The sequence below is a fragment of the Chiloscyllium plagiosum genome, unplaced genomic scaffold (genome assembly GCF_037043375.1).
Source record: "Chiloscyllium plagiosum isolate Xiang-an unplaced genomic scaffold, Cpla_swu_hap1 HiC_scaffold_32, whole genome shotgun sequence".
Lineage (NCBI taxonomy): Eukaryota > Metazoa > Chordata > Chondrichthyes > Orectolobiformes > Hemiscylliidae > Chiloscyllium > Chiloscyllium plagiosum.
This window is the reverse complement of record NW_028270170.1, coordinates 53,341,632-53,353,143: the sequence shown is the minus strand read 5'-3', so window position 1 is coordinate 53,353,143 and position 11,512 is coordinate 53,341,632. Positions and strand designations below refer to the sequence as shown.

Genomic DNA, 11,512 nt, shown 5'->3' with positions numbered 1-11,512 from the left:
TGTGTGGAGTTTGCATGTTCTCCCTGTGTCTGCGTGGGTTTCCTCCGCGTGCTCCGGTTTCCTCCCACAGTCCAAAGATGTGCAGGTCAGGTGAATTGGCCATACTAAATTGTCCGTAGTGTTAGGTAAGGGATAAATGTAGGGGTATGGGTGGGTTGCGCTTCGGCGGGGCGGTGTGGACTTGTTGGGCCGAAGGGCCTGTTTCCACACTGTAAGTAATCTAATCTAATCTAATAAAGGGAAGGTGTGAGGCAGGCCTAAACAGAGCAGATATTTCAAAGGACCGTGGAAACCATATGTTAGGGGTCTATCAATGTAATAAAGTGAAATTCAGCCTGATGCTTTGAGATGGAAATTAATACTATCTGAGAAACTGAAATATGGGAGTTGGAGTCTCTATAGGAAGAGGTCGATTGTATGAACTCCTCCAGTGTGTAAGAGAGCTAGGAACAGGAATAAACTTCAAAGTTGTTTGAATATTTCAGCTCAGTGTGAAAGAAACATAATCTCACAGACATCACCAGTGGTGTACACGACGTAGATAAAAACACAGGATGGCGAGGCCAGGATAGAAACGATTTTACTGGAATGAAAGTGATTCGTAATCTCTCCAAACTTCCCAGTTCTGGAGGCCACACTTGAGGAACGGCTGAAGGGTTTCAGACAGTGCACAGAAAATGGGTCAAGGGTGAGGGCTGCATCAAGTTGGTGGGTTGGATAAGGACAATGTTTTGCCCAGAGGGAGGCGGAACTTGAGAGGAAGTGTGATAAAGATCTTCAAATCATGGAGTCTTCAAACATTCTAAATCAACAGAAAAACAAGACAAGGAGTCAAAATAAAATCACAACAATTTGGGGATTGAAGGAAGAAGCAAATAAATAAATTTTTTTATACGTTGTTTAAAATTTTTGTTTTCATTGGATGTGGCGTCATTGGCTGGGCCAACGTGTCTTACCCATTAGATGCGGGGGGCAGCACAGTGACACAGTGGTTAGCACTGCTGCCTCATAGTGCCAGAGACCTGGGTTCAATTCCCGCCTCAGGCAACAGTGTGTGGAGTTTGCACGTTCTCCCCGTGTCTGCGTGGGTTTCCTCCAGGTGCTCCGGTTTCTTCACACAGTCCAAAAATGTGCAGGTTAGGTGAATTGGCCATGCTAAATTGCCCGTAGTGTTAGGGGCAGGGGTAAATGTAGGGGAATGGATCTGGGTGGGTTGCTTTTCGGAGGGTCGGTGTGGACTTGATGGGCGTAAGGGCCTGTTTCCACATTGTAAGTGATCTGATCTAATCTAATCTAATTTAATCTAATCTAATCTAATCATTCTCCATTACCCAGAGGGCAGTCAATCACACAGTTATGGGACTGGAGTCACGTGTAGCCATAGACCAAGATGCCACAGCACATTTCCTTCCCTAATGGACAATAATGATGTGGAGATGCTGATGTTGGACTGCTGTGGGGAAAGTCAGACGACCCCAGGTTCTAGTCGAACAGATTTATTCAGAACCTCCCGCTTTGGGAACGCTGCTCCTACATCAGTTGAAGCGCTTCCTGTTGTGATTTGAAATAAATCTGTTGGATTATAACCTGGTGCCATGTGACTTTTGCCTTTGGACAGTAATGAAGAAGATGGGCTTTTCTGACATTCGGAACTTGTTTCCTGTTCAGTATTAGAACCTTAATCAATAGTTAAATAAAAATATAATTTCAAACCCCATGTTGATGCCATCCCTGTATTTAAATGCAGATCCCCACGAAAACATAAACTGGTTCTTTTGAGCAATAATCTAGTGACAATAACATTGTAAAGTCACCTCATGGCGTTATCTGAAATGAAGGGGCTGATAACATTCAGAGGCCAAATTCAATCAGAAGCCAATTCATTGACAGATAGAGGCAACAATGTCCCACAGGTCAATGGGGACGAGGAGGGGCCTGGTACTAATGAAGTTGTCCTTGCAGTGATTCGATAAACCTCATGAGAACATTGCGTTGCACCACCTCATCGCTAAACCTGTCCCATCAACAAGGAATAAGGCAACAATCGCAAGCTGTTTGCTCAAATGAGGCGAAAACAGGTTGAGCAATGTTGAAACCTCAGTGTCCCAGTGGATAACTTTTAGGGCATAAGATACATGCTCTGGAAATGAGGGTAATTCAGTGATTTGCCCATCGACACGAAGGGATAGAATAATTCATAACGAAAATGCATCGACCAATTCAGTTGGTCAGAAAAATATATTACCTGATGCTGGCGGTCATTGGGATACCTGGTAAGTGTCTGTAAACCATGAGGCTGCAGAATGATGTGCATGAGGTAATTCCTGTTCTTGCCCTGTGACTAACACTGGGACATGTTCAAGTCAAAGTTAACAATAGCTGATGTTAGAAATCAGACTTTAAAAAGGATGGTGTGGAATTACTCAACAGCTCGAGCTGCTTCCGTGACCGTGGAAATAGCTTGACATTCTCAAATGTCATCTGTCTCTTCATGTGGAGCTTGTTGTGCTATCTATATGGACGTAGTCAGGAATATCATTACATTAATGCTGTCATTGTGAATAACTTGTGTGAATTAATCTGTTGGCTCAACTGCCTGTATTTCAATTCTGTTCTCTGTTATAACATTTTATACTTTTTGGGATGTCATGCACGGTTAAATCAATGGTCCCTGTGTGAACCCATTCTTATTGGCCGCATTGAGTATGTTATAATTTTACCGAGTTCAGGCCCGAACGGGAATACAAACCTGACTGCAGTGACCCTCTGGGTTTCTGAAGGACAGTTCAGTCCAGGATGCTTTTCAGGGCAGGGCAGAAATGGACATTTCTTCCAAGTAGTGTTACTGTTGTACTCACTGCTGCTGCCTGAACTATTCCTCCACCAGGAAGCTGCCAATTTGGGGTCATGAGCAAGCTGATGTAATGATTTAAATATTATGTAAAATATTATATTTGCAAACATTTAGTATACCAGTTTTCCAGAGTTTGAGAGATTTCGCTTCCTTTATACAATTATTCATCTCGTTTACTGCACATGGCAGACACTCCATTTTCTCACAACTCTTTGAGTATAGGATTTATTTGAATTCATTCGAGGATTTCTGAGAGACTGTCTTTTATTGGTGAAATTCAAACTGGGCGCCCACAGTGTCGTCATTATGTTACCCCACATTCCATTTCTAAACACTTTGTTATTTATATTGTCTCTGATGGTTCATGACTAATGTCTCTCATATGCGCTGAACAGAAACACATCTAACAAAAAATGTCCTAATTTCTGCAATCTCTCAAATATAATTTGAATATGTGACCAGACCAATTACCATAACCCCACCATCCCAAACCTCTCAAAATATACTCCGGAGACAGCCTGAGCCGAACTCTTATTTATCTGAATGTAAGTGTAAGGCGCTCTATTCCAAATGTGGTTCAATCATTCGGCTTGAAGCAGAACACACATTTGTTTTATTTAACCATGTTATGAGGCTAATGAAATCAAGAACAGACATAATTTTAATTTTATTGAAATATTGAACAAAATAATCTATGACTTAACCGTAGCCGTGTCCTCATGCATTTTGTTTTAAATCTCACCCCTGTAGTCTTGGCTTTAATCGGGAAACTGTCAGTGATATCACATCTCAGTTCTGCTTTGTTCTGTTTCTCTTTGTACAGTTGATGTATTGGCAATTGTGGTTTTATCGCAGGGAAAGTGTGGCCTTTCTCCATGCATCACTCTGTACCTGGTTGCCATGGCAGCAGCGGATCTATTGGCAATAATCACTGATGTCATACTTAATCGAATCAATGACTATTATTTCCCATTAAATTTCCTGAGAATCTTTCCTGTATGCAGTGTTCGTTATGTCTTGCTCCGTGCAGCTATCGACTGTTCTGTCTGGTTCACTGTCTCTTTCACCTTTGACCGATTTGTAGCCATTTGTTACCAGAAGTTGAAAATGAGATATTGTAACATGAAAACTGCAGCCGTGGTTCTAGCAACAACAGGCACTCTGCTCTGTTTAAAAAATATTCCCATCTACTTCAGATTTAAACCTAAAATGATAATTGATAATGTACCATTTTTCTGCTCTAATAAGCGAAGTTATTTTACTGACCTGAGATGGATTGGATTTCGGAAGTTTGAAAAGGTTTTAACCCCATTGATACCATTCGGGTTAATTCTGTTCCTCAACATTCTGACAGTCAAACACATTTTCAAGGTCAGTCGAATCCGAAAGAGCCTAAAGTATCAAAACAAGGCCCCGGACCACAGTGACCCAGAGATGGGAAACAGAAGAAAGTCTGTGATTTTACTCTTCAGCATTTCGGGCAGTTTTATACTTCTTTGGTTAGTGTATATTTTATATATTTTTGGTGTCTCTTCTTACCTAGATAAGTATTCCTTCTATATCTTTGAAAATGTTGCCTATATGCTGCGGAACCTGAGCTGCTGCACAAACACATTTATTTACGTGGTGACTCAGGCCAAGTTCAGAGAGCAGTTAAAAAGTTCAGTAAAATGTTTGGTGACGTCGATTGTTAAATTCTTTATAAAAAGGTGCAAACCGACAGTTTCGGTTTCTTCAGCAGATCAGGGGAAAATTGTCAAATAGAAATTCTGAAAGATGACAGCTGGAGGTACAACCCAATGTCAACAACACTGACCATCCCACCTTCAGCTCAATCACATCGATCGTCTATTCTTCATACCTACTCAGGGAAAAAATAATTAAACTCAGTATGAAATCAAATATTCCATTCGTTGGGAATGTTGACTCAAATTATTATTCTCATTTTCGTATTATCGCTACTTCTGTTATTATAAACATGTCTTATTATTAACAGTAGTTATGGTCGGGGTTAGTGAGGATCGAGATGGCTGTGGATAAGGAAACATAATGATTTGAAAAATTTGAGCTGAGCATATTACTCATGGGGTGCACATCAGAGAGAATTCCCAGATTCTTGGACAGTCAAACTGTCAGTGGAGGAGATTTCTGTTCTCAAGTAATTCAGGGTTGAAACAGTGTCCCAGAGTTCGAATTCACAGATGCCAATCAAACTGTGGGCTGTGTGGAAAAGAACAGCCCAGTGTTTTTAATCCAGTGTATAATCTAGAGCTATATAACAACGTGCAACAAGGAATAAGGTGAAATTATGTAGCTGCTGTAATTACCTCACAACGTACTGAAGCTATCCAGCCAGTGACAGCCAGTTACTTTGTTGTCTCAACACTCTTGTCATGTGTGAATCTGAGAGAATTGAATTGAATTTATTGTCACGGGCACCGAGGCACAGTGAAATGCTTTGTCTTACGAGCAATAAAGGCAGATCACAGAGTTAAGTAGCATAGATAGTAAATAACAGGTAAACAGCAGCAAAAACAAAAACACAGGTACAGCTGAATGTTAAGAGTTTGTGAGTTCATTCAGTATTTGATCGAAGTAGGATAGAAACTGTTACGAAACCGGCTGGTGCCTGTGTTCAGGCTTCTGTACCTTCTCCCCGATGGGAGAGGCTGTAGAAAAACATTGCCAGGGTGGGATGGATCTTTGAGAATGATGGCAGCCTTTCCTTGACAGTGGGCCTGGGAGATGGATTCTATAGATGGGAGGTTGGCCTTTGTGATTGTCCAGGCCGAGTTCACCACTCTCTGTAACCGTCTCCGATCTTGAATGGTACAGTTACCAGAGTGATATACCCAGTCAAAATGCTTTTGATAGCACACCTATAAAAATTGGCAAGGGTATTCACCATCATGCCAAATTTCCTCTGCTGCCTGAGGAAGAAGAGATGTTAGATAGAACATGGAACAGTACAGCACAGAACAGGCCCTTCAGCCCATGATGTTGTGCCGACCATTGATCCTCATGTAAGGTAAACCTAATGTACGAACTCTCAAATTTCTGTGACCATATGCATGTCCAGCAATCTCTTAAATATCCCCAATGACCTCGCTTCCTCAACTGTTGGCAATGCATTCCATGCTCTTTCAACTCTCTGCATAAAGAACCTGCCTCTGATATCCCCTCTATACTTTCTGCCAAACAGCTTAAAACTATGACCCCTTGTGTTAACAATTTCTGCCCTGGGAAAAGGTCTCTGGCTATCGACTCTATCTATGCCTCTCATTATCTTGTACACCTCAATTAGGTCCCCTCTCTTCCTTTTTTCCAATGAAAAAAGTCCGAGCTCAGTCAACATCTCTTTATAAGATAAGTCTTCTATTCCAGGCAGCATCCTGGTAAACCTCCTCTGAACCCTCTCCAAAGCATCCACATCTTTCTTATAATAGGGCGAACAGAACTGGACACAGTATTCCAAGTGCGGTCTAACCAAAGTTTTATAAAGCTGCAACAAGATCTCACGGCTCTTAAATTCAATCCCCCTGTTAATGAAAGCCAAAACATCATATGCTTTCTTAACAACCCTGTCCACCTGGGTGGCAATTTTAAGGGATATATGAACCTGCACACTAAGATCCCGCTGTTCCTCCACACTGCCAAGAATCCTATCCTTAATCCTGTACTCAGCTTTCAATTTCGACATTCCAAAATGCATCACCTCGCATTTATCCAGGTTGAACTCCATCTGCCACCTCTCAGCCCATCTCTGCATCCTGTCAATGTCACGCTGCAGCCTACAACAGCCCTCTATACTGTCAACGACACCTCCAACCTTTGTGTCATCTGCAGACTTACTGACCCATCCTTCAATCCCCTCATCCAAGTCATTAATAAAAATTACAAAGAATAGAGGCCCAAGGACAGAGCCCTGTGGAACACCACTCAACACTGACTTCCAGGCAGAATATTTTCCTTCCACTCCCACTCGCAGTCTTCTGTCGACCAGCCAATTCTGTATCCAGACAGCTAAATTTCCCTGTATCCCATTCCTCCTGACCTTCTGAATGAGCCTTCCATGGGGAACCTATCAAATGCCTTACTGAAGTCCATATACAGCACACCCACTGCTCGACCCTCATCAACTTGTCCAGTAACATCCCCAAAGAACTCAAGATTTGTGAGGCATGACCTGCCCCTCTCAAAGGTAAAAACAATGACTGCAGATGCAGGAAACCAGATTCTGGATTAGTGGTGCTGGAAGAGCACAGCAGTTCAGGCAGCATCCAAGGAGCTTCGAAATCAATGTTTCGGGCAAAAGCCCTTCATCAGGAATAAAGGCAGTGAGCCTGGAGCATGGAGAGATAAGCTAGAGGAGGGTGGGGGTGGGGAGAAAGTAGCATAGAGTACAATAGGTGAGTGGGGGAGGGGATGAAGGTGATAGGTCAGGGAGGAGAGGGTGGAGTGGATAGGTGGAAAAGGAGATAGGCAGATAGGACAAGTCCGGACAAGTCATGGGGACAGTGCTGAGCTGAAAGTTTGGAACTAGGGTGAGGTGAGGGAAGGGGAAATGAGGAAACTGTTGAAGTCCACATTGATGCCCGGTGTTGAAGTGTTCCGAGGCGGAAGATGAACCCACCAACTCCCACAGCTACCTGGATTACACCTCTTCCCACCCTACCTCTTTCAAAAATGCCATCCCGTATTCCCAATTCCTCCACCTCCACCGGATCTGCTCCCAGGAGGACCAGTTCCACCACAGAACACACCAGATGGCCTCCTTCTTTAGAGACCGCAATTTCCATTCCCATTTGGTTAAAGATGCTCTCCAACGTATCTCGTCTACATCCTCCTCCCTCAGACCCCACCCCTCCAACCGTAACAAGGACAGAACGCCCCTGGTGCTCACCTTCCACCCTACCAATCTTCGCATAAACCAAATCATCCGCCGACATTTCCGCCACCTCCAAACAGACCCCACCACCAGGGATATATTTCCCTCCCCACCCCTTTGCGCCTTCCGCAAAGACCGTTCCCTCTGTGGTCAGGTCCACGCCCCCCTATATCCCACCCTCCCATCCTGGCATTTTCCCTTGCCACCGTAGGAACTGTAAAACCTGCGCCCACACCTCCTCCCTCACCTCTATCCAAGGCCCTAAAGGAGCCCTCCACATCCATCAAAGTTTTACTTGCACATCCACTAATATCATTTATTGTATCCGTTGCTCCCGATGCGGTCTCCTCAACATTGGGGAGACTGGGCGCCTCCTAGCAGAGCGCTTTAGGGGACATCTCCGGGACACCCGCACCAATCAACCACACCGCCCCATGGCCCAACATTTCAACTTCCCCTCCCACTCTGCCGAGGACATGGAGGTCCTGGGCCTCCTTCACCGCCGCTCCCTCACCACCAGACGCCTGGAGGAAGAATGCCTCATCTTCCGCCTCGGAACACTTCAACCCCAGGGGAATAATGTGGACTTCAATAGTTTCCTCATTTCCCCTTCCCCCACCTCACACTAGTTCCAAACTTCCAACTCAGCATTGTCCTCATGACTTGTCCGGACTTGTCCTATCTGCCTATCTCCTTTTTCACCTATCCGCTCCATCCTCTCCTCCCTGACCTATCACCTTCATCCCCTCCCCCACTAACCCATTGTACTCTATGCTACTTTCTCCCCATCCCCACCCTCCTCTAGCTTATCTCTCCACGCTTCAGGCTCTCTGCCTTTATTCCTGATGAAGGGCTTTTGCTCGAAATGTCGATTTTGAAGCTCCTTGGATGCTGCCTGAACTGCTGTGCTCTTCCAGCACCACTAATCCAGAACCTGCCCCTCTCAAAGCCGTGTTGACTGCATTTAATCAAGCCATGCTCTTCCAGATGTTCATAAATCCTACCACTCAGAATCCTTTCTAACACCTTGCAGACAACAGACGTGAGACTAACTGGATTGTAATTGCCAGGAATTTCCCTATTTCCTTTCTTGAAGAGAGGAATTACATTTGCCTCTCTCCAGTCCTCAGGTACGACTCCAGTGGAGAGCGAGGATGAAAAGATCTTTGCAAGCGGCGAAGCAATCACATTTCTCGCTTCCCAAAGCAGCCGAGGACAATCTGGTCTGGGCCTGGCGACTTGTCAATCTTAATGTTTGTCAAAATTTTCAGCACATCAGCTTCCTCAATCTCTATCCATTCCAGCGTGCTTACCTGCTCCTCAATGGTTTCATTCACTACAAGGTCCTTTTCTTTAGTAAAGACAGAAGCAAAAAACTCATTTAGGGCTTCCCCTACCTCCTCAGACTTCACACACTAATTCCCTATGCTATCCCTGATCGACCCTACTCTTTCTTTGATCATTCTATTATTCCTCACATAAGTGTAAAATGCCTTTGGATTCTCCCTAATCCTTCCTGCCAAGTCTTTCTTGTGCCCTCTCCTGGCTCTACTCAGACCATTTTTGAGCTCCTTCCTCGCCTGCCTGTAATCCTCTAGAGATGAGCTTGACCCTAGCATCCTCCACCTTACGTAAGCTGCCTTCTTTCTTTTGATGAGAAGCTCCACTGCTCTCGTCATCCAAGGTTCCTTTATCTTACCCCTTCTTGCCTGTCTCAGAGGAACACATTTATTCATCACTCGCAACAACTGTTCCTTAAACAGTCTCCACATGTCTATAGTGCCTTTACCATGGAACAATTGCTCCCAGTCCATGCTTCCCAACTCACGTCTGATAGAATCATAGTTTCCTTTTCCCCAATTAAATATCCTTCCATTGTGCTGGGCCTTTGTAACCAGTGCGTCCACATGGAGAGTCCAAGAAAGCTTGTTGTGGATGACCACTCCCAGGAGCTTGACACTCTCCACTCGCTCCACCTCTGTGCTGTTAATGTGTAGGGGGGGCATGAGTAACATCCTGCTGAAAGTCAGTAATGAGTTCCTTGGGTTTGCTGACATTGAGAGTTAGGCTGCTCTCAGTGCACCATTTTTCCAGGTGTTCCACCTCCCGTCTGTAGTCTGTTTCGTTGCCATCTGAGATTCGACCGACTATGGTGGTGTCACCAGCAAACTTGTGAATAGCATTAGTCTGTATTTGGCGACGCAGTCATGGGTATAGAGTGAGTACAGTAGGAGGCTGAGTACGCACCTCTGGGGGGCTCCAGTGTTGAGTGTTAGTGAGGATGAAATATTGTCCCCAATCTTCACTGATTGTGGCCTGTGGGTCAGGAAACTGAGGATCCAGTTGCAGAGAGTGGGGCTTAGTCCGAGATCACTAAGTTTAGTAATCAGTCTCGAGGGGATAATAGTGTTGAAGGCCGGACTGTAGTCAATGAGTAGGATTCTTACGTAGCTGTTCTTGGTGTCAAGATGTTCTCGGGAGGAGTGAAGGGCAAGTGATATGGCATCTGACATGGATCTGTTGGTCTAAAAGGCAAATTGGAATGGGTCAAGAGTAGTGGGGAGGCTGGAGTTGATTAATGCCATGACCAGCCTTTCAAAGCACTTCATGATCACCGAAGTTAGGGCCACTGGGCGGTAGTCATTGAGACAGGCTGCAAGTGCCTTCTTAGGCACAGAGATGATGTTGTCCCTCTTGGAACAGGCAGGGACAGTGGCCTGCTGCAGGGAGAGGTTGAAGATGTCTGAGAAGACCTCTGCTAGTTGATCTGCACATGCTCTGAGTGCACGGCCTGGTACTCTGTCTGGTCCTATTGCTTTCCTTGGATTCACACAAAGGAAAACTGATCTGACTCTGATGCGGTGACTGTTGGGCTAGATTCGTCAGAATAGGTGTTACCTCTCCGCCGAAATTCTGCTCAAAGCGAGCACAGAAGGCATTGAGACGATCCGGGAGGGATGTGTCGTTCTGCTATCTTGCACTGTCTCTTTTTAGAACCTGTGATGTCATTCAGTCCTTGCCATAGTTGCCGGGTGTCTGTCTGGGTCTCTAGTTTGGAGCGGTATTGGTCCTTGGTTGTCTTAATGGGTCTGCGAAGGTCATACTTGGATTCCTTATATTTAAGTGGATCTCCTGATCTGCTTGGACTCTTGTGAAAAACAGTATCTCACAAAGTGACTTAGATAATGTTACAATGTGTTACTCTAAATCCTCTGCTCAGGAAAACTAAAACACTCAGAAAAACTCATCTCACCTCACAATCTGTTAAATGTGAGAGTGAAGGAAAGAAAACCGCTTGATTTCCACAGCTTAAAGAAAATAACAGTTTATTTTTTCTAATTCTAACAGTGGATACTAATAAAAAAAATGCTTTTAACAGACCCAAGCTCCCTCTGTTGTTCAGTAATCACTGTCTGATCCCAACTCTATAAAAATACTACTGCAATAACACAATTCTTAAACATTAAATCAACTTAATCTCTCCAAATCCATCCAATTCCTTCTGCTGTCTTCCTTCTGTCCATCCCAATCTGCTGTATTCCTCTGTCCTTCCAAATTACGGTTTTCTCCCTGGGCTGTCAGCTTTGAGGTTTTTTTTCTCTTTTCCGACCAGTGCCTTTGTGTAAAATTCCTTGGTCTCTGTAATAGATGGGGCCTTCTGGGGGATTTCGTTTGAAGCTTTGAGAACCTGTTTCAGATGAAATGTACTCTCTGGTTTGATGAGCAGTTCCCTCTCATTAATTTTCAAAATGTCCTTCCTTTCCATATCC

General features: G+C 44.4%; 1 protein-coding gene across 1 annotated transcript; it reads left to right on the top strand.

Moving 5' to 3' along the window:
• Positions 1 to 2,206: 2,206 nt before the first annotated feature.
• LOC148141833 (putative G protein-coupled receptor 139) lies at positions 2,207 to 4,618 on the top strand. Its single transcript, XM_087977667.1, has 2 exons — positions 2,207 to 2,273; positions 3,678 to 4,618. The coding sequence occupies exons 1-2, from the start codon at positions 2,207 to 2,209 to the stop codon at positions 4,616 to 4,618; spliced, it is 1,008 nt and encodes a 335-aa protein (XP_087833793.1).
• The last annotated feature ends 6,894 nt before the right edge of the window (positions 4,619 to 11,512 follow it).